Genomic DNA, 23,910 nt, shown 5'->3' on the forward strand with positions numbered 1-23,910 from the left:
ACTATACTTCAGAACCTCATTCCTGAATTTATTCTATCTTTGTAAATTTGTTACAAGTTCTTATATGGAATGTTTTTAAATAATGTTAATTTTTAAATAAATTAAAAAAAGCAAAATAAGTATTAAATAATTCTCACTAATTCATAGAAAGAAAAAAAAAAGGAACTATCCCGTTCATTCACCTTATTATGTTTTGGTTATTCATGACTCTTTAACTAACTTCTCTATTATCTATTACTGCCATTTTTTAAAACCGTATTAGTAAGCCATAAATTAATTACAAAACTTTAAGTATTAAATATTTAAAAACCTGATATGCATAGATATCTCCAAGGAACGTGTTATTGTCATTTTCGCCTCTCTTCTTCCTAGCCTGTTAGTAAGAACAGTAGAACTCAATACCTGCTATTAAAAATTGTTAAACATTTTATGTCAGTACATCATATATGTATATATTCATATACCTCAATACTATTTATGAGCTCAAGGAACTTCATATCTCGTATTCGAATGAATGACTACAATAAAAAAAAATACAGTTAAAGAGCAAAATTGTTATGAAACATTTATTATGAAAAGTTATCTTGAAGCAAAATTTTATTTACCAATTTGGCTACTTCCAATTCTAAGCTCTAAACATCAAAACAAAAATAACACTAACAAAATATCTCAATAAAAACTTATAAGTTATTTAAATATATATATATATATATATATATATATATATATATATATATATATATATATATATATATATATATATATTTGTTTATAAATTTTCAATAACGTCTCATACTTCAAGAGCACTCATTGCTAATGTTCTCCAGTCTCCATCTGTTACACCCAAGCAAGCTATTCTGTATGCATCCCTAAAAAATAAATTTAAAATTTTTTTCTTTTACATTTCATTCTATGCACATTTTATTTTATATATATTATACTTATATTATGTTTGCAATATTTAAAGTATATTTTTAGGTGTAATTTTTTTTTTAATAACTTTATTGATTTTTTTTCTCTTAGAATAGATAGTATAATAAAGATAAATATTTTTAAAATATGTAATATATAGAAAATAGTTTTACATTTTTACATTAAACCAATTTCAGAAAAAAAAAAAACATAAATCATATCTGTTTTTTTGTTTTGTTTTTCAAAAAAAAAAAACAGATCAATCAGTCTCACAAAAAAAAATTTTTTTTTTTTTTTGTGTTACTTCACCTCCCCAAGGCCGATAAGGCCACTACAGATGAGGAGGCTACTTGTGGTTACAACCCTCTCTCAACTTTATAATTTCAAAACACGAACCTTGACGAACAAGGCCGCTGCGCAGAGAAACAAGTTGAGCGTTGTACTACCAGGGACGTGGTGGGGATCGAACTCGGAACCTCTCGCTTATAAAGCGAGCGCTCTACCATGACACCACTACCGCATTATATTAATCATAACAATTAAAAACATATAAAAATAAATTATATCAATCTCACAAAAACAACTTCTTCTCCAAAAACTGATACATTGGTGTTGACTAAAAAATTTTAAAAAAATCAGTACATTTGTGACTGAAAAAAAAAATAGGTTTCATAAAAATTTCTTTTTAAACTTTTTTACTTAAAAAGTTAAAATTTAAAAAAAGTAATGAATAATTTTTACCTGTGGAACTTCGATTGATGTCATAGTATATACATGAAGACAATAAATACGTGATCCACAGAATCCAACAACAAAACCCTTAGATAACAACAAAAAAAAAACATTCTGTTGAAAAATAGCTTCAATTCCAAAAAGTTAATAAAATTATTTTTTATATAGAACAGCAAGAATAAATACCATTTTCATAAAGAATATTTATGCCATATATGTATGTGTATTACCCTATTTATATATATATTTATGCTATATCAGTATTCGAATGAACAACAAAAGCAACTTTTTGGTGCTCCCCACAATATATAAACATGAAAAAAAGTTATTTTTCATACATATTTTATATGCAAAGTATCGTGAAATCACAATATTCTGAACTTAGGAAAATTACATAATAAATTTAATTTACCGGAACTTTTTGCTGATGAAGAGGAAAGTTGCCAGCTTTAATATTTAACATCCCACCACCAGAAAAGCATAGCATATCCTCAAATTTAAAAATATTAGTATTAAAAACTATAAATCGGACAATAATTTCAAAATACTATTAAATTAAAAACAAAATTATTTTATCAAAATTGATATAAAACAATATATACATATTAAAATTAATAAGTATGTATATAATTAAAACAAATATCTGCAACATACATCATTATGAGTGTTCCATGCTACACTGTTTCCATTTGCCTCCTGCAAGTAATTAGAAATAGTTGATTAAAAAAATAAATAGCACCTCTAAAAAAACCCAGATATAAAACAAATACAGAAAGCATTGTTAATACTATGCAAAAAAATAAATGAATCTTTAAAAGATTTAATATGATCCAAAAACCATATTAAATTAATAGATGTACTCAGTTCTGATAATGATTGGCCTTGTACCTGATTTTTTAATGTTAAAACTATTGAGAAGATTTAAATAATTTTATTAAAGTTTGTGTCTGTCATGAATTTGAACAACAAAGTATTTGAGTTTTCAGTAATTTTTCAGTAAAGATCAAAGCTTTATACAAGCTAATTATACAAGTGGCATACTTGTATAATTAGCTTTCCAGCTAATTATACAAGTGGCATACTTGTATAATTAGCTGGAAATAAGAAACAGTTGGAAATAAGCAAACTGTCTTGTCAGGAGCGAATGATGATTATAGCTAAAGTTACTGAGAGTGACAAAAGTTACAGCAAAGTTGCATTAGAGATGAAGATTTCGAAGAACACAAAGACAAGAATAATAATGAAGTACAGGAAAACAGTGGAAGTAAAAGATAGACCTAGAAGTGGATGGCCAAAGAAGACAATACATCGAAAGGATCGGACCATTGGAGAATCACCACCGTTCTGCTGTGGAAATACAGGCTTTGATGTCTGATCATCATGATGTCAATATTACAGATAGAACTGAAATGCAGTAGTGGTGTAGTGGTAGAGCGCTTGCTTCATAAGCAAGAGGTTCTGAGTTCAATCAATATTTATATATATATATATATATATATATATATATGTATATATATATATATATATATATATATATATATATATACACATACATATATATATATATATATATATATATATATATATATATATATATATATATATATATACATATATATATATATATATATATATATATATATATATATATATATATATATATATATATATATATATATATATACATATATATATATATATATATATATATATATATATAAATATATATATATATATATATATATATATATATATATATATATATATATATATACAGTATTGGACAAAACATTTGCAACCAACATGGAACAATGCTAAAAAGTGTTCCTAATTTTACATGTCTTAAAAACGAAACAAGCTACACTACGACAGCAAACAGTTCAGGATTCTGGAGTCATAGCATGCCATGACATGAGCAATCAGCTGACAGGTGACAGCACACAGGCAGAATTTCGTTGACAAGTGCCATTTTGCAGCGGACAAAACAAGTGCAACTTTTTTGGTTTGTTTCATTTTCTTAAGTTTGGTCCGTGTCAACGTCACAGAAGTTTTTTAATAATTAAAGGAAGTATCCAGAAGTTTCCAGAAGCATGCAGAAGCTTCCAGAAGTTTCCAGAAGAAGCATCTGGAAGCATCCAGTAGGATCCAGAAGTATCCAGAAACATTCAGAAGCATCCAGACGCATCCAGAAGCATCGAAAAGAAGCATCTAGAATCTTCCAGAACAGGTTCACACAGGTTCATTCTACTATATAAGAGACATGTAAATCGACATGTAATTCAGTCAGTATATGGAAGTCAATCAGTCAGTATTATCAAGACAGTTTATCGAAGTGAGTTTTATCAAAGTGTTTTATCGAAGAACATCAATACAAGAAGTGAAATACAACAAGTGTTTCATTACATCAATACAGTCCGCATTCAACCAAGACGTTGTGTTCCACAGAGCATTATTGTATCATCACAAGGTTAATGTAACACGGTAAGCCTTGAGAAGTGTGATTATTTATTTTTATTATTTTTATGACTTCAAGTGCAAAAATGGCTCCCGACAGTCTTGGATTGGAACTAAGAATGAAAATTATTGGCGATTACGTAAGTGGAATGTCACAAAAAAGTATTTGTGATAAATATGGCGTAAAAAAATGGACCGTATCAAGACTATGTTCCAAATATCGTTCTACAGGGAAGTTGGCAGCAGATAACAAAGGTGGAAGAACGCGCTCATCCAGTTCTAGAGAGAATTCTATGATCGTCAGATCCATCAAGAAGGATCCCTGGATATCATCAGTCGAGATACAAAAGCAATTAGAGCTGCCTGTATCGGACAGAACAATCAGACGACGTGTTGTAACGCTCTAACCAACTAAAGCTAGTCAATTCAATAACATTTAACATTTAATAAACATTAAAAATTATAAAATAATCAAAATGAGCCGAAAAAACTGAAAATATTTTTAAAATGTAACATTTCAAAATAAAATGTAACCTGAAATAACAGTTCTTTTGTATCTATTTGATACACTAAAATGGTATTGTTGTCATCAACAACAGCCAGCTTTTTATGACTAAAACATAAATAGAAAATAAAAACAAAAAAAACAATTATAAATTATACAATTTCAATACAATGCATATATAAAATTAAAGTTAAAATAAATACTTATTTAAAAAAAAGTTTAATTTCCTATAAATTTATTTTCAAGAAATCAATTTAACAACAGTTTATATTACCTGCAAGATATATCTAAACATCTCACACCAGTCTGTTGTTTTATAAGTGGAATTGGAAATTGATTGTCTACAAAAATCTTCAGAATCTAAATATTTAATGGGAAAAATAAAACTACAACATAAAATAAGTATTAGAAAAAAAAGCATTTTAAAAATAATATATCTGGAGGCTAATTAATTTAATATATTCCATTGATTGAATTAGTTAAGGAATATTATGTGTTTATCCCTTATTCATTGGTAAAGTAGAACAAGTTAATATGCATATGCAATCTTTAGTTAAATATATTACAGTTAAATATATAGTTAAATATATTAAATATATAGGCAAAAATGTATTACTTTTTTTCAGCAAAAATGTTTGAAGCTTAGCAAAAATGTTTGAAACTGCAACAAAGATACATTTTTTCAAAGTTATAGTTTTATTATAAAAGATAATTTTTTAAAATTGTTTTAGATAATTAATTTTTTTTTTTTTTTTAATAATTTTGTTAAATAATTTTATACATATGCTAGAATTTTTTGTATCTACCACAATCAAGAATTCAAGTATTATTGGGATGTTATTAATGATTGTTTTAGCTGATATTTCTATGATATTTATAATTAAACGAAAAAAGTGCTTTTAAAATAGAAACGACAATAAATCCTCTTTGAATATGTTAATGATAGATATGGTAAGTTCTCTACAAAAAGTTCTAAAAACATTTTTTTGAGATTATACCCACAAAGCTTACTCTGTATCTAGTTTAGTTAAGGTGTAGTGAACATTCTAATGACAAAAAACATTTAAAAGTTTCACATTTTTAAAAAAATTTCAGACTTTTTTAGGACTTTTACATAAAAAAGCCATGAAAAAAATTACAACTCATTAAAATAATAACTGAAATTAAAATTGAAAGAAGTTTATTATTTATTATATGCTGGTGCTAGTATATAAAATTAAAAAAAAAAAACTTTCTGCGATGGCATTCATTTAAAAAAGTTTTTTTTCATTCTAATGGTAAACCATAATGTGCAGAAAAGTTACAATAGATGAAAATATATAAAAATATATTAAATTCTTTTCCTTGAGAAACAATCATTGTTTGAAGGAAGCATTTTTTCCAAGGAAACATTTTTTCTAAAATAACAATCACTAAGTTTTGGCACAAATACAAAAGTTTACATAATTTTATTACTTCACACTCTATACACATTGAAAATTACTTAAAATACCCATTTTGTTGGAGCTAAAGTCTTAAAATGAAGATATATTGTTAGATCAAGCAAGTATAAGAAACTGGTACATTAAATAGAAAAATTCCCATTGGTTGTCCAGTAAAAATAGCAACAAAAAGTAACATAAAAAAGTAACAAATATGTTTAATCATAGACATTTTCGTAGAAATATTCTAGCTGCTGTTCTCAATGAACAGCAGCTAGAATATTTGGATTGCCTCAGCCATATTATAACAAGATGTGAAATGTGTATTAACATCAAGTATAGAAATAAAATTAATAATCATTTCAAACAGTACAACAAAAAAAGCAAATTCTACTCAAATACAAACAACTTTTAAAGCATCATCGTAATTGTGATCAGCCAGGCAATGATAATTTCTACACTGACAACTTGAAGAAGACACTGGATAATGTTAAATTCAATTTCAAAGAAAAATATCCCTAAAAGTTGCTTGCGTTGCATGCTATATTACCCAAAGGATTGACAAAACTATTCTTTTGCAAATCTGGAAACGCGACTAACCAGATATTGAGAAATTCTATATAACAAACTCCTTCTGCTTATTAAAAAAAATTATAGTACAGGTGGTTATGTATTTCAGCCTGACTAAATGTCTGCTCATTATGCTTCCAAGGTAACTAGTGACCAGAAAATACCTTATGTCCTAAAATTCACAAATCTAGCAAATTTGCCAGAAGCTTGTCCAATAAAAGATTTTCAATGAAACTTGATAATGGAGATTAACAAGCACAACTAGACAGCAAAAAAACCTTCTTAAGTTAGAGAAAAAGAATGTTAAAAAGTTTGATGCCTTGGCAATATAGATATAAAAGTTGTACAAAACCATGCTTTATCAAACTTGATCAAATAAGGAGATATAGACCTAATTATTTTTTTATTGTTTTTTTTTATATAATAGACTTAACAGACAATATTTTAATGTATGACAAAGTAAAATTTCTAACATTACTAAATTTAATTTTAAATTTGTGCCAAAACTTAGTTATCACTCATTATATTTTAGAGCTTTAAAAATTAAAAACAGTAGTATTCAAAGAAAAGAGCACCTGCCCATTTTTAAGACCAACCAATAAGCCTTCATGACCAGAAACGCCACCAGCTATTTTGATATACCTGATAACTGAATCCACTTGCCATTCCCTAAATTTACAAAAAAATATATATATATAAAACTTAAAGACACTCAAAAAAACTTAAATAATCTGACAAAAGATAAACTTGTTTGCTAGGGACAGGAAGAGTGTAGTCATAAAAATGAAAAATGGTTATCATATTATAGTTATTATTTGTAATGTTTTTTTATTTGTATTACTATTATTATTATTGCTATTAATAATATTATCTTTATTTATTAGAGCTTTATTTTATTTTCTTTCCTTTTATATATATATTTGTCTCTTCTATGTTTTTATGTCAGTTTTCTTTGTTTATTATTTTCTTTTTTATTTTAAATTCTTTCTATGTTTTAGTTGTTTCTTTTTTGTTTTTTTCTAGGTGTCACTCTATTGACTAGTTTTTAACTATACGAGTGACACCTATTTACTTGAGTTTATAATTTATTGCTGTAAACTTTCATATTTTATGATAAAATAAATGAACATCTCCTTAGTGTGCAGCTCTAAAACTTGGTTTAATGTTTCTAGTAAGGTTTCACTAAACTATAATTAAATTAATAATGACCAATAATAAGACCAGAAGTTTAAACTTATTGAACTTAACTTAATAAAATAACTTCAAAAAATCTATTGTGGGAGAAGGCTTGCTTCGTAAGCAAGAAATTCAAAGTTTGATCCTCACCATGTTCCTAGTAGTACCACACTCAACTTGTTTCTCTGACCAGTAGCCTTGTTGGTCAAGACAGGTGTTTTAAGTTAAAGGATTGAAAGTGAGTTGTAACAGTTTTAAAAATTAATTTAAAAAAAAAGTAGCCTGCTTGACTGAAGTAAGTATTTCTGATATTTTTGACCTTCCTAGTAATTTTTTTTTCTGAAGAATTTTAAAATATGAAAAATCCCCACACCTAGTTGTTCTGTTTAATTTTCAAATCTCAGTGTTGATGGCTGTTTGATCTCAGTATTGATTGCTTTGCTTTCAAAGAATACAATACCCACTGTTGCAGCTTAGGCATACATTTATTCATCATTGTTTTAAGATCTCAAATAAATATTTTTAACAAATTATTTTAGCTAACTTATTTTTATAGGGACATTCAAAACAACTAAATTATTAGTAATATTTAATGACAATTATTATCACCAAGCTATAAAACTCTAAAGAAAATATTGCTTAAAATATTTAAAAAAAAAAAATTGCATTATTTTTATGGAATACTTTTTACAAAAATGTTTATGTTAAATCTCTAGTACACCAGTAATTTGTTAAAAATTAACATTATATTGATGTTGGTATTGTATAAAAATAGAACGCATCTTTCATTTTCAAAGACTTTTTGTAACAACTTATTAGATTCATCATAATCATCATTATCTTCATCATCATCAACGTCATCATTGTCTCTCTCAATCTCTTACTAAGATACTTAACAGTTTGACTTTTTTTTTCAGACAACCCTAATCACTTAGTTTTACTCCTTAATTTGTATCTTATCTCTGTGCTTATTTTCTCCTTGTACTTTTTTGGGTGGTTCAGATCATCGTATTATTTCAATAAAACTGTTTTTACTTCATCTGCACCATCATACTTCATTAACGTTATCTACATCTATTTCATCTTATCATTGCACTTTTTACTGATGCCTTTTGTTCTCTGCTAAAAATTACATCTCCTATATATTATCTTAGACTTAACCAGGCATGGAAGCTTTTATTACTTTTTGGTTTCTTCTTTTTTACTTTCATTCTACTTTTTGGTTACTGTTGGTTCAAGTCAAGCCTTATTCTACCCAACAGTTTTTTCCTTTTTGTGCTAATTTTAAACACTACCATACTTTTTATTTTTTGTATGTGAACAACTTTCTGGAGTACATACATCTTTTTATTCCAAAATAATACAAAAAGGTATTTTTGATGCTAAGACCTATTATTATCAGATTGCTAAATCTGCTATTTTATGTCAGAAGTTTCATTCTAGAGATTTTTTAAAACTTTTAAAGTGTCATTAGCAAAGGCAATTTTAACACTTTATACATGGGTCTTTTCTTAACCACTTTTCATAACCACTTTTCACTCTTAACCATCTTAATTTTTTTTTCTTTTAACTGTTTCTCATCTGAAATTTTAGCATGGATTACTTTGTAGCTAGACTCTCCTCATTCTTCTTTAGTTGTAATATTTTGTAACTAGACTCTCCTCATTTTCTCTTGTTAGCATAAATTGCAGCTAGACTCTCCTCGTTCTTCTTTAGTTGTAATACTTTGTAGCTAGACTGTCCTTAATCTCCTCTAGTTGTCATACTTATTAGCTAGACTCTCCTCATTTTCCTTTAGTTGTCATACATTGTAGCTAGACTCTCCTCTCTCCTCATTCTCCTTTAGTTGTTTCTGACTGCAATAAATAATGACAACATTTAATATTTTATTTCTCTCCTATTGGTTACATATTATTCTCCTAAAGGTAAGACTGGATTTTTTGCTAATAGCGTTTGCTCCAATACCACTCTTCATTTTTATGACTACACTCTTCCTGTCCCTAACAAACAAGTTTATCTTTTGTCAGATTTTTTAATTATAACTATAACAATGAAGCTATTACTACAATGAAATCACTATTAGGAGTGATTCTCTTTATCATCTTATAAACTTAGAAAGCTTAATAATAAAGCAATAAAGATGAAAAAAAAGTAAATTTGAAAACTAAAAACATTGAAGTTATTAATAAATTTTGTATAATAAATTTAAATTTTTTTCACTTTAAAGTATATTAAATAATTTTACCTTTCTTTGATACCGTCAAATGATAAACATTGCAAACGCCTTTCCTAAAATAAAAAATTTAATATTTTTGTGTATTTTCAAATTAGTCAATAAAGTAATCAAAATGTAATTTAAAGCAGTTTTTCAAAATTTCATAAAAATTATTATTCTGTGAATTAGAGTTCATTCTGTAAATTAAATTAAGTTATAAAATAAAAATGATATAATCTGTTTCTAATCACAGCTGAATAACATAAAACAAAAAATAAATTAAATATTTTATAATTCATCTAAATATAAAGTTGTCAAGTTGTTTCACAAAACAAATGAAAAAAAAGAAAAAAGAAAATGAAAGGTATTAAGAAAAAAAAAAAAGAAAAAAGTTATATAAAAATGTCTTTTTTAATGTTGAGTTACCTGGCAAAGTATTAAGTTATTTCCAGTTACAACCAACAAATTACATTCAACCTTTTGATTAATACGATCCTATAAATATCATAAAATAGATGTAAACACAAAATTTTTATTAAAATTTATTTGAAATATTGAAATTTAATTCAACATAAACAAATATGGTTAAATAAATTAAAAAAAAAAAAGTACAAAAAAATTTAGTTAAAATTAAAATACAAATTAAAAACCTTGACTTTGTAAGTCATATCTGCACTGTCATTTGAATAGATTTCATAAATAACTATCTTTTCAGGCATCTGTACCTGTTTCATAAATAATAAATTATTTATAAGTCTTGAAATGTCAAAAGAAAAAAATTAACACAAATTGCTTGTGTTGACATTGATTTATAATAGAATATTGATGGCAGCAAGGCAAAAAAAACACTAACTTCTTGGAAGCAACCACTAACTTTGTTAGAAACAGAAAATAATCAAAGGTATAGAGGTGATAGTTGTAAAACAAATGACTTCGAAAAATGCAAATTATGTAAACAAAAAAAACAAAAAAAAAGAAAATAATTATATTCTAAAGTAGAAATTTGCAGTAAAAATAAGATAAATTTAAAATGCTTTAAAAAAAAAGGAACTTAATAAAATAATGAATAAAAAAAACTCAGGAAATAATTCAGAAAAAAATCAATCAATCTGTGTCCAAAATTTATACCATAAAACGATGGGGTTTTTTGAATAGCATAACAAAATGAATTTCAATATTGGAAATGAAGGCTTACTTTTGTAATGCAGCAAAAAAAAAAAGAAATGAGTGAGACTTGATAATAATGTACATAATATTCTATTTAATTTTATTATTTAAAAAATGATACAAATATTATATTAATAGTATAATACAAAAAAAAGAAAACAAATTGAAAATATTTGCACTAACTGCTAGTCTATGTTTGTAAATCGCAATTTTCTTTACAAGTTCCCTACATTTAATTCGAACTAAAATAAAAATGAATTTTATACAAAATATATAACTATAATAAAAAAAATCTAATGTACACTGTAATTATACATTTAGTTATTGTATACAATCCTCTTTAAGATATTATCTTATATACAAAATATATACAACTTAAAAAAAAATATTGTTATATTGTAATATAATAATATTTTTTAAAATAGTTATATATAAAAAATATTGTTATATTGTAATATAAAATATTGTAAATATGTTAAACTTACAGCAAATATCATTTATAAACTATTGCACATTTAGAACTTATTATTGATTGCTAAATGAACACGTAAAAATAGTCAAAGTTCCAGGTTAAGTGTTATGATTGGTTTTGCAAGTGAATTTTTAGATTTTGAGTTACCAACATTAAGAGATGTTATTAAATACAGTGTGCTTTTAAGAAGAGATGATAACTGTAACACAAATGCAAAAGATACATACAAAAAAATATGTAGTTATTGTTTTCTTTATATTTCTTGATTGATTAAGAGAATTTGCATAAGAGAAAACAAAATTCCCAGACAAGAACTTCAGTTTATGAAATCTCAAAGAGTAAAAATTTGAACAAAAAGTTGTATGCAAATGGGTGCTCATGATTATAAAGAAGCTAACAGACAAGAAAGTATTATAAAAGGAAGGAAATTAGAAAAAAGTAGTCACAAATAGAATACCTATTTTTTTATTCTAAAGAAAACAAAACGAAAGTGATGATTGACAATATTGAGAACACTGACTATGAAGATGTTGTTTCCGATGAAAATTCCGAGTACGTAAGCAAACGAGTTCCTAATAAGTCATTTAATATGATAGAAATTGCATTAGTATCATCGAATTATGGTGTATCAAATAGAGCAACTGTTGCAATTTCAACACTAACACCAAAAGCAGCTAAAGTGGCAGAATTTTTCAAAAAGAATGTGACTGACAGTGAAACAGTGACAGATCATAAGAAAATTGAGCGCTCTAAATTGATGGTTATGAAACAATCAAAATCTGAAAATGATAGAATGGAGTTCAATGTATAATGTTTGATGGGTGAAAGGATGAGACAAAATTTTCTTTGATTGGAGAAGCTCAAAATTTTTACCACAGACTTGAAGAAGACCATTTTTCGGTTTATGCAGAGCCAGTTGGTTTATATCTATACCATTTTACAAATGACAAAGAAAACAGATCTGAGTTTATTATCCCAGCAGAGCATATAGCAGAAGATATATATATGAATGGATTATAGAACATGATATAGAATTGACTCTAGTTGCAGTTGGCTGTGATTCGATGTTTATACAGGTAAATGTTTGATAATAAATACAGGTAAATATTTGATGTTAAATGTCATGCATATATTTAACAATTGGTTTTTAGGCTAGAAAGAAGGTATTATTCATTTTTTAGAAAAAAAACTTTAAACCAAACTTATTTGGATAATTTGTGCCTTGAACCCAAATGAACGACCTTTGAGGCACATAATTTCAGTTATTGACAGGAAAACAATTTCAAACAATAAGTTTTCTGGAAATATTGGTAAACTTGTTCCTATTGCAAATGATCTCGAAAATTCCACTAATGTAATTTAAGATATAGATATTGAAAATAATTTATTAGATACCAATAAACGTATTTTAAAAAAATTATCTAGTGATCAAAGATATCTATACCGGGTAACAAATTAAAGATAAAATAATGCCAGATGATATGAAAGAAGCTCAAGTTGGTCCCCACAATCACGCACGCTAGTTGAATTTGACAACTAGGCTTTGCAGAACTTGGTGTTCACAGCATGGATTAATGCTGAGAATTTAAAACACCTTGTACAGTTCTGTGCTGGTGTATACTCTGTATTATAGTTTGAAATTCAGGTTAGAAATTTTTATATTTAGTTTGAAACATTTTGTGTGTGTGTGTGGATAATTTTACTAATAAAAAATGTTTAGGTAAAACAAAAACGGATTAATGGACCATGCCATATTATTATACAGCTGGAACTTGTCCGAAAAATTAGCTTAAATATTCAGAAAATAGTTTTGCCCTATGTTTGTTGCTCTGCCTGGAATGCTCACAGTGAATCCATACTTCAAGCACTAATTTGTAGAAAAGATAAAGAAGAGAGGATGTAGAAATATTTGTAGAAAAGATAAAGAAGAGAGGACAATACTTACAATAAGAAATTTTATAAGTTCTTTAGGAAGTACTGCTGTTAGATTCCAAAAATTAACACTAAAAAATTCCAAAAATTAACAGCAATGTTGAAACTATTATCGAATGGATTGATTGGAGTACTGATACTTAAGAAACTTTGCTCACATGCAACACTAGTAAATAAAAACTTATAAAGTTCTTAGAAATCCTGATGGAAGTTCTAAAACACCCTGTACACAGACAATTCATAGAAAGAATTGTGAAGGAAGTTGTGGCTTACAGAGAACTTTTTCCTGTTTTAGAATCTAAACAGAATTTGCTTAAGCTTTTTTAAGTAATAAGTTCTAACTTTGTTGTATAATTAGTATAACTAACAGTCTTCTCCATTTAGCCAGCCCTTTTGCGCTCAAGCCTTTTTATAGTAACTCGATTTTTTAGCTTTCAATTTTGGGTTTTTGAAGAAAGGAGTAAAATTTTTAAAATATGTATTTTCATGGTCACAAAAAGTGATAAAGCTTAAAATGTCCACTTTTCACCCCTCCTAAATTTCTACCACATTATTATGAATGTATTGGGCATAAAAATAATTTTTTAGCTGCTCGAATTTGCTCCATTTTGGTTTTATGAGTTGTTTCAGAAAAGACATTAGAAAAGGCCCGGGAGTGGGGGGGGGGGGGGGTTGGTTGCAAACAACAAATGCAAGACTTCATTTCAGCATTTTTATAACTTGAGATCTTTTAAAGTTTATATATATATATATATATATAATATATATATATATATATATATATATATATATATATATATATATATATATATATATATATATATATATATATGTATATATATGTATATATATATATATATATATATATATGTATATATATATATATATATATATATATATATATATATATATATATATATGTATATATATATATATATATGTATATATATAAACCAATATTTGCAAAATTTAGTATTATAGTAAAAATTGTTATTTAAAAAATATTTATTGTTCATCAAGCAAAAGGTTTAAAACTTCAGAATCTAAGCTGATACTATTGGATCACTACATAACAGCAGATAATGATATTGGTTTTCCATTGTATTTTTATTGAAATCTTACATGTATTTATTTTGTGCTTCCTGTGCCTCTTCTGAATATATACATATTGGGAGTTCAAAGCAGTCAGAAATTTGATAACGCTCTGAACTTGATAACATGCTCTAATAGCTTGTGTACTGTAGGAGGGATTATGTACCAGTTATATTTTTCAATTAATATTTCAGAAGTAGCTAAACAATATTTTTTGAAGGCCCCTACATCAAGGTGGTATCCACTGCACACAGCTTTCATTATATTTCTCAATTTAACAATTATTTTATCGCTTCTAAACCGATTCTGAATTTCATTTTTTTGCTCAATAACAGAAAGCTTATGTTCTTTGATCTTGCCTGATATTTTTTATTAAATTATTTAATATATAATTATTACTGAGAAGATCTAAAATATAGTGTTGCAGATTTACGATTTGTTTTCTAAGATTTATTTCTTTTGCTACAATGAGTTCATTCGTTTCCTTTAGGTATTATAGTTCAAGAGATCTACAAAAATGAGGGCTGGATGGTTTAGGATTATTCCAGATGTTTGAACCCCCAATTTTTAATTTCAAAGGAATTATTGCAGTTTAAAATACTGACTGTTCATTCTGCACTCCAGTAGTAAAATCAGTATCATCAAACCTTTGATTATAAGTACTTTGTGAAGATGCACCATCCATGTCTTATTTCAAATTGAATACTCCATAAGTAACTGCTTCATCTAAATTTTGAAGCTGCTCAGAGTTTAGTTGATTCGAAGCAAGCTATGATTAACCATGTTCTGCAAACTACACTTTGCAGACGTTTCTGTAATATGCAAACCCTCTGGATAACAATCTGCTTTTGATTTTAGGATTGTTTTTGATGGGGGATAAATGTCAGCATTTTGCATTAGAGATGAGTTTCGAATAATCTGGTATTGTAAATCACTCAAATCACATTGAATTTTAAGTGATAAAGCTTGACCTGCAGACATCATAGTTGGCTGATAATTATCAGATTGGTAAGTTGTCTCGGCACTTTGTGATCCCTTTAAAAATGGCTTTTTTACCAGTTTTTTTTTTAATCATTTTATTTTAATTATCTACTATTTATTCAAAGCATTCTTTTCGCTGTTATTTTAAATTTAAATAGCAGAAAAAAATGTGTGTTTTAAATCGCGTAGGCTAACTTATAAATACTTATAAATAATTTTTTATGTTTATAATTAGTTTTTTAAGTTTCTACTTGGGGTGGTGGTCAAGGAACCTTTTGAAATTTTTTTTCTACACTACAGTCATATAATATTGTTATGCAATGTATTACAGCAAAGTATAGCAAAATTAACAATCTTTGTGAACTTTTAAAATCATAAGTTTTTAAGCTAAAATGACTAGGTCTAGGTGTCTAATAAATGGTGTTTGTGATCAGGGATTCAATTGAAGATTATTTTGAGTCAATCGGAATTACCAGATAAAGGTTGCAACAAACAGAGTATGCCACATTATTTATGTAAAACCATGTTTTTTGAGGTCAAAATTTGAAAATCTAAAATTTTAAAAACTTTTCTTTCTTTTTTTTTGCATTATTTTTTACACAAGGGGTAACACATTTATAATTCATATGACCTAAGCATTTACTGTAAAAAGTTGAAAAATGATCCGCCCTAGTATGCAAAATAATATAAAACTACTTAAATAAAAAAAAACTTAAAATAAGATATCAATGATTTAACCACAGACCCCTCAGCCTTCACAGTTTCACAAAAAGGAGCATATAAAAAAAAAGATTTGCATTATTTTATACTTGTTTTTTTTTTTTTTGGTTTGTTTTATTTTTTTAACTTTAATCAACATTTTTGTTCTGATAACTATTTTTCTCAACTATACTTTTCTCTTACTTTATTTTGATAACTATATTTTTCTCTTACTTTGCACTTTTATCATCAATACCACTTTTAATTGTTAATTAAAAAAATGAGGAAACAAATTTACCATTATATAAATTTTAAAATCAAAAATCCATTCTTTATGATAAAAATTAAAATTTTTGAAGAAAATTCTTACTTCATATACTAATAGAAACTCATAATCTAAAAGAAACTTCGAAACTGTCTTCAGTTTCAAAAACTCTTTTAGATAATGAAGTAGAAATTTAGTCAGAAAAATAGACAGTTTCAAAGTTTCTTTTAGTATATGAGTTTCTATTTTCTTAATAACTTTCTTCCGAAATTTTCAACAAATCATCATCATCATCATCATCAAAATATGTATTCATATTTATCCTCAGTCCATTTCATTTCTTTCATTCCATTTTTCCAACATCGAAATCTTTGTATTAATTCTACATCTGTCTCTGAGATCAAGCTTTATCCATCTGCATAGATTAGCTCCCGTGGTAAATTAACACTAAACCTTTAGAGAATGCTTCCGAGACAATAATATAAGCAAAGGACTAAACACTGAACTTTAATCACACCAACTTTTACTTTAAAACTATTGCACTATTATTGCTGAAGTGGCATTTTTATACACAGTTAGCATTTAAATACTTTTTATTTTTAAGTCACAATTTAAATTTTCATCTTGCTTTTCCCTTTCTTAGCCTAAAACTGAACTGAATATTTTTATCACTGTTTTTTATTTTATTGACTTTTACCAAACTTTTCATTACCAGGTCAAATAATTTTATTCTTCAATATGGATCACATTCACTGTACTGCCTCCTGTCTCTGCCTCCCACAAAAATCTATACATCTTATTTTTCTTCCAATTATTTGATGTTTTTGTACTTCATGTACAATTGGTACAATGTGGTAGCGGTGTAATGGTAGAGCCCTCACTTCATAAACAAAAAGTTCCTAGATTAATCCCTACTTTGTCCATAGCACTACGGCATTCAACTCAAAAAAAAAAAAAGGTGAAAAAATAGCCTCCTCAACTATAGTGATCCCCTTGGGCCTATAGTTGAGCTAACTATACTTCACTAGAGAATATCAGCTCTGCTGGTTTGCTAATCTCATTTAATGCAGATAAACCTTTATCACAATTTTCTATTTGCTCTGAACATTCATTTTTTATTTTCAGTTTCAGAAAAATTAATTGCATTAATTCTTCTGAATCTAGCATATAACCAAATACCTTTTGCACATACAATTGAACTATGTATACAGTGTGTTTTTTCTTGTGCTTAGCCAAGCGCAAAAATAAAAAGTACTTAACAAAAGTCTGTCTGCTCTATTCTCAGACTTTTTTTTACATTTCATAAAAACATTTTATTAAACCATGTTTACTAAAATAAGTATATCAAAACTTATTAAAAAAGAAAATTTATCTTTTTTAACTGGTAGGTCATAGTAAAGTGGTAAATGGTAAATCTGAAGTTGAACCCTTCAGCGTTTAAAAGCAAATGAAATCTTTTGAAGTAATAATATCAGAAAACTACAAAACTAGTATAACCAATGTTTAAATTCAAGCAATTTAAATTCAACATTTGTAAAAATTTAATGATGACTATTTTAAGACTTAGGATACAGTCTTAAAACAGTTGTGTTTGGTAGAATACATTCTTACCAAACAAAAACAAAAAAAAGCACTTGATATTAAATGGGAAGGAACCTCTTTAAATAAACAAACTTTATTACATAGTTTATTAACCTAATTTGTGATACTAGTTTGTCTATGTTTTGTTTTTAAAATTGGCTATTTACTGTGTCAAAACTTGAAATATTTTTTCATTGGTTCTTTAGTGTAGTTACATTTAATAAACTCAACAAAAATATATATACTAGTTATACTTTTAAAATGTCTTAAACATCTCAGAAAAATGAGTGTATGTTAAGGATATTTTTAGATTTGTGATTTTTAACATCACACTCAGGTTATAAGTACAGGGAAATAAATACCATAGGAGTTTTGGGCTTAAATGTTTTTAAAAGTTTTTAAGAAATGCAGCCTGTTTTAGTTGCAGAACATCAAATTTATTGTAGTTAATGCATACATAGTTCAATAAAAATTAACATTTAATAGTTTAAGTCTTTATGGTATAAATGGTATAAAGCAAAGCTTTTAAATTATTTTTGCTTTTTCAAAAAACAAAACAATAACAGTAATAAACACTAGTCAATTTTGGTTGTTTAGGTTGAAAATTTGATTACTTCAAAATATTTTATTACAAGATGTTCACGACTATTTTACAGACAATACAATGAAAAGAACAAATTGTTTGGTGTGTGTTCTAATGAGAAAACCAATTTTTAAGGGCGGTCTGGGCAACTTTTCCTTCTCTCCTTTCCCCTTTATTTATTTAAAAAATAATTATACCATTTAAAAAAAAGTTAAACTTCAGATACATATTCAAAAATTCAATAAAAAATCTTGGCGTTCAAAAGATATGACCATAAAGTGAAACTAATCAAAGTGTTACTAAATTTAATATGTATGTATATACAAATATACATATTTTTAACTAAATATATAATTATTTACATTCAAACTAGCATAATTATTATAGTTAACATGCCAAACAAAACAAGGGATCATTTCTCTTCAAGAAAACTTATTTGTGTTTGTTGTGGTAATATGAATTTAAAATGTATTGAATTGGTAACTGGGATTCCTTTATTAATCTCGATTCAACTGTATGCCAACACTAATCATAATTTGACACTTCTTTCCAACCTATTGGGCTATGTCCAAGTTGCAAGATTTATTTCTACTCTGCTAAAAAAGGAGATCCTTAACACTGGTTACATTAAAGAGGTAGTTGTTCACATCAGAGAAAATGAAATTACTTCCAAGATTTAAAGCTAATAGTTGTACTTGTTCTTACTTATGCATATAATAAAATTTTTGGTAATATGAATAAATATTTGTTTATATATATAAATATAGGTGATACAGTGTCAATATGTGATTGCTTGCTCTGTATCATGTCAAGAGATATTTCCAGATCTATAAACCTTCAGGTAATTTATAAAGAACTAAAACATGTAGATCAATTATTTACATTTAAAACATTTATAAAATTATAATTTTTATTATAGTTTAAATAAGTATGTTTTAAATAAGTATATATTTTTTTTATTTAAGATGTTTTAAACATGTACATTAATGAACATGAAGTACCAAAGGAGGTTATAGATAAAATTTGTTGTACCTGTTATCAGAGAATTGGATCTGGAATTCAACATTCCTGTAGTAAGAGAGACATTGTACAGAACTTAAAAATACTACTAATGTCAACAGGAAAGAACTTAATTATAGCTTTTTGTAAGCTTAAATTTTTATGCAATCCTAAAACATATTTACAACTTTTCAGGTTTACTAACAGCTGAGCAAGTACTTAACAAACCTTTGAAAGAAATTCAAAAGTTTAAAAATATTGAGTTAGGCAACACGTTACATTGTCAACTGGAGGAACTACTTTGAGTCTGCAGATTGGGAAAAAGCCAACCCTCAAAATTTCTAGCCAGACTTTCTATAATATCAAAAGAAAGCATGATATGTCAGATTTTACTATTGAAAAATCTATTGAAAAGATTTGGGTAGATTAGGTGCGAAATCTAATTCTTCCACCAAAAAAAAGATACTGTCACATGCTATTACTCAGTGGAAAAAGCATAATTTTTATCCAAAAAAAAAGTTAAGGAAAACAAAACTATTGGAACTGTCATTAAAAATCTATGTCAAAGATCTAATGTTTCTAGCTAATCATGTTGCACTGCTAGGGGACTAGGAATTGATAACGTTATTATTCGTGTAGGAATAGATAGTGGCCAAGGATCTCTAAAAGTTATTATGAATGTTTTTAATAGAGAAGTAAATTATGACTCCAAAGAAACCAAGACTAATGGCATTAACAAAGTTATAATATTGGCTTTTGCCAAAAATGTATAAAATAAAACAAATCTTGAAGAACTGTGAACCTTTAATATGCTGAAAAACATGTATAAAAACTTTGCTAAAAGTGGATTTAAAAAATGCTCTCTGCAACTTTACAAGAATGTTATATTCCATGTTTCCTGGTTGAGATAGGAGAGATTTATGTGCTTGATGCAATTCCTCCTCCAGAACTTTATTTACTGATGAAGATTATAACAGAGATTTCAAAAGTCTTGTGTAAAGAACCTAATGTTGCTCTCAGGTTAAAAAAACATGAAATTAATTGGCACGGGTATAATGGAAGTGGACTGGATGGCAGAAACGTTAACAAAATTTGGAAGCTTTTGCCAGATTTGAAAAAATTTATCTTAGATAATTTTTCTTTTTAACATCGAGTTGTTGAACAGTTAAAGTCTTTTTCTACAGGTAAATTTTAAATTTACTTAACTTTACAAATTATTTATATAATTAAAAATAAATTGTAATTAAAAATAAATATTTATTGAATCTAAAACAGTTTCTCACAAATGACACTAAAATTTACACTTAGTAGTAAACATGTGTTTCGGAATGAGACTCTACAGGTAGACGGGCCCCAAAAACCACATGATTTTTTCTTTTGCTGTATCTTTTGTACAAAACAAATAATTTAACTTTATTTTGCTTTTTTATATGCTTTTATATGGTAAAAGTTCTTCCCAGGGGTTTAGAAGTATTTTGGTATTTTTTGTTTGCTTTTTTTTTTCAGTAAAGTTTTGCTATATTTTAGTAAGGGACCTCAAAAACCGCATGGCTTAAATTGTTTATAACTTTTATGAAATTAGTTGCAACTTTCCAATTTTTTGGAATAGCTTGTTATATTAAAATCCCCTTCATATGGTAGTTTGATTGCAAACTTATATTTTAGGGAAGTACCTAAAGCGCTACAAAAACCACATGCTTGGGACCCCAAAAACCACATTAATTATATTATTTTTAACAAAAATATAAGTGATATTACAAAAATTCATGATTTAAAGTAGATTTGTAATAGTTGGAGCTATCTTTTTGATGATAATGAATTTATATAGAGATTTTATTTTACGCTCCTGCTTAGAGGATAGTTTTAGTTCAGTTTGCAGTATGTGAATTTGCAATATTATTTTATTTGTAAGCAAATAAATAAACATGAGTAACAGCAACAAAAAATTCAAAACTCGCTTGCAAATGAAGTCACTAAATCCAAGTTCTAATGCTGAAGCACTAATTAAAAGAAAAGCTTTATTAGAAAAAAACAAACAACTTGAAGCTGCTGTTCAATGGTGTAAAGAAAACAATGTAAGAGGACATGCTGCAATTAAAACAAGACAATATCCACTTATTAAAGATCGTGAAACAATAAACCGTAGACTTGATGGGAAAATAGTCAATGGTCTTGAAAGACAGTACTGTAAAATTCTCTTGGAGGAAGAAGAGATGTCAATTGTTTCATACATTAAGAATAAAAATCGAGCAATGCAAGACATAAACAAAGCAGAACTAACAAAACTTGTCCTTGATGTTCTGAAAGTTAGACAATACACAAATAAAAGATTGAAAGGTGGCAGAAAATTCATAGCATTATCTGCAAATGCAAAAAATGCTTTGACACAAAACAAGTATTTATGTTTCTTATATATATTTTTAAAAGGTAGTTATAGTCAACATGTTAAGATATAAAGAGATTGCTTGCAGTCCAGGAGTTGAAGCTTTGTAAGATAAGCTTTTTTAGTTAATTTTTTATTTTTGTTTTAAACACAGGTTAGGTAAATCGTTTTGGATGCGCTTTAAAGCTAAGAATCTAAGCTTAACACTCAAGCGACAAGAAAGTGTGTCAATAAATAGAGCTCTCGATTGCACGAGGGAAATGGCATGTCTCCACCTTGGTATGAGTAAACATTGACTTTTTTATTTTATTTCATAGTATACAATAGCTTCATTTAAAATTTAACTCATAGCTACACCTTTTTATTAGTTTATGTATTGCTACTGTACATTCATGAAAAATAGTTCTACCAAAACTGAGTTACTAATTGATTTTCATGGTTGCCTTTAGACGCTCTTGCAGAAGAATTGATTAAGACTGGCATTATGACTGAAGCAGTACAAAAGGGGACAGGAGTTTGGTCTGGAAATATTGATACATGCAGAATATTTAATCACGACGAAACACCACAGTTCATCAATTTTGGTGTTGATGGTACTCCTACTGGTCTTGTTTTTGCTGCAAAAGGGGAAACATGTTGTAAAATGATCAGAGAAAACCGTGAATGCGCTACCATACATCCTCTAGTGTCATTTTCAGGTAGTTATTGCCTTATCACTTTTTTGATAAATATTTATAATATGGATTGAATAGATGATATGTATTATCTTTCTTTGTAATTGTAGGAGACCTTTGTGTCTGTCAAGTACTTTTTGGTACCGTTGGAATAACTAATCAAATGGCTCCAAAGGAAGCTGTGGTAAGTATTCTGCATCTTCTGATAACAACATGCAACCATGGTGTATCTGATCACAACTCGTTATTAGATATGTACAAAGAGTTTGATGAATATCTTACTGAAAAAAAAGTGGCACGACCAGTAGTTTTGCTTTCTGATGGGCATTGTTCAAGCTTTAATTTTGATGTCTTAAAGTTTTTACAATCGAAAAACATACGTATGTTCTTAACTCCACCAGATACCACTGGTGTGACACAGCTTTTAGACCAACTCAACAAAAACCTTCATCATGAGTATCGTGGTATGAAAGAAAATATTTTTACTGATTTCAATTCACTAAATAAAGAAGCTTTTATGATGATTTTAGGACGTATTTGGAACAACTGGGCCCCAAGACAATCTATAATCAAAGCTGCAAGACGTGTAGGAGTAACTTCCACATCATTAAGTGTCAATGACATGCGACAGGACAAGTTTGCACGAGCTGCTTTGTGTATTGATTTTCCAAAAAGTGTTACATCCAGTACAACAACTCCTGGAAGTTATACTATTAAATCTCCTGATAAAAGAAAAAATTCAGCTCAGTATTGGAAAGAAAAGTTTGAGCGTTCTCAAGAGCTTATTCAAGAGCTTAGCGAAAAAAGCATTCAACTTGAAGAAATTCCTGGCTTACTGACAGTACAGAAAGTTAAGCCAAAAGTTTCCAAACTTACCACAAGGGTTACGCAGGTTCACGGATCAATGAAAGGAAAAAATGTGTTGGACTTAGTTAAGGTAATTCAAGATAATAAAAATCAAGAAATAAAAGATAAGGAAGAAAAAAGATGGAACAAAGAAAAACAAAAAAAAGCATTTTTACGGTGTAAAAATGAATGCAGCTGTGGAGAAGGTGTGTGCCATGCCATAAAGCTACAGCAATGCTCTTCTTGCCACA

The 23,910-nt window shown here is 27.4% G+C and overlaps 1 protein-coding gene across 1 annotated transcript in view; it reads right to left on the minus strand.

Annotated features, from left to right (window-relative positions):
- Positions 1-23,910, minus strand: part of LOC100205553 (intraflagellar transport protein 122 homolog) — a 73,863-nt gene that overhangs the window by 15,325 nt on the left and 34,628 nt on the right. Inside the window, exons 14-28 of the mRNA XM_065818275.1 lie at positions 11,336-11,394; positions 10,636-10,710; positions 10,412-10,480; positions 10,016-10,059; positions 7,170-7,263; positions 4,878-4,963; positions 4,633-4,711; positions 2,299-2,340; positions 2,057-2,134; positions 1,654-1,731; positions 1,488-1,528; positions 797-869; positions 606-632; positions 465-518; positions 311-373 (exon numbers count right to left, since the gene is read on the minus strand). Coding sequence (XP_065674347.1) covers positions 311-373; positions 465-518; positions 606-632; positions 797-869; positions 1,488-1,528; positions 1,654-1,731; positions 2,057-2,134; positions 2,299-2,340; positions 4,633-4,711; positions 4,878-4,963; positions 7,170-7,263; positions 10,016-10,059; positions 10,412-10,480; positions 10,636-10,710; positions 11,336-11,394 — 962 coding nt within the window. The remainder of the gene's footprint in view (positions 1-310; positions 374-464; positions 519-605; positions 633-796; positions 870-1,487; positions 1,529-1,653; positions 1,732-2,056; positions 2,135-2,298; positions 2,341-4,632; positions 4,712-4,877; positions 4,964-7,169; positions 7,264-10,015; positions 10,060-10,411; positions 10,481-10,635; positions 10,711-11,335; positions 11,395-23,910) is intronic.

This window comes from Hydra vulgaris, chromosome 14 (assembly GCF_038396675.1).
Source record: "Hydra vulgaris chromosome 14, alternate assembly HydraT2T_AEP".
In the NCBI taxonomy this organism is placed as follows: Eukaryota; Metazoa; Cnidaria; class Hydrozoa; order Anthoathecata; family Hydridae; genus Hydra; species Hydra vulgaris.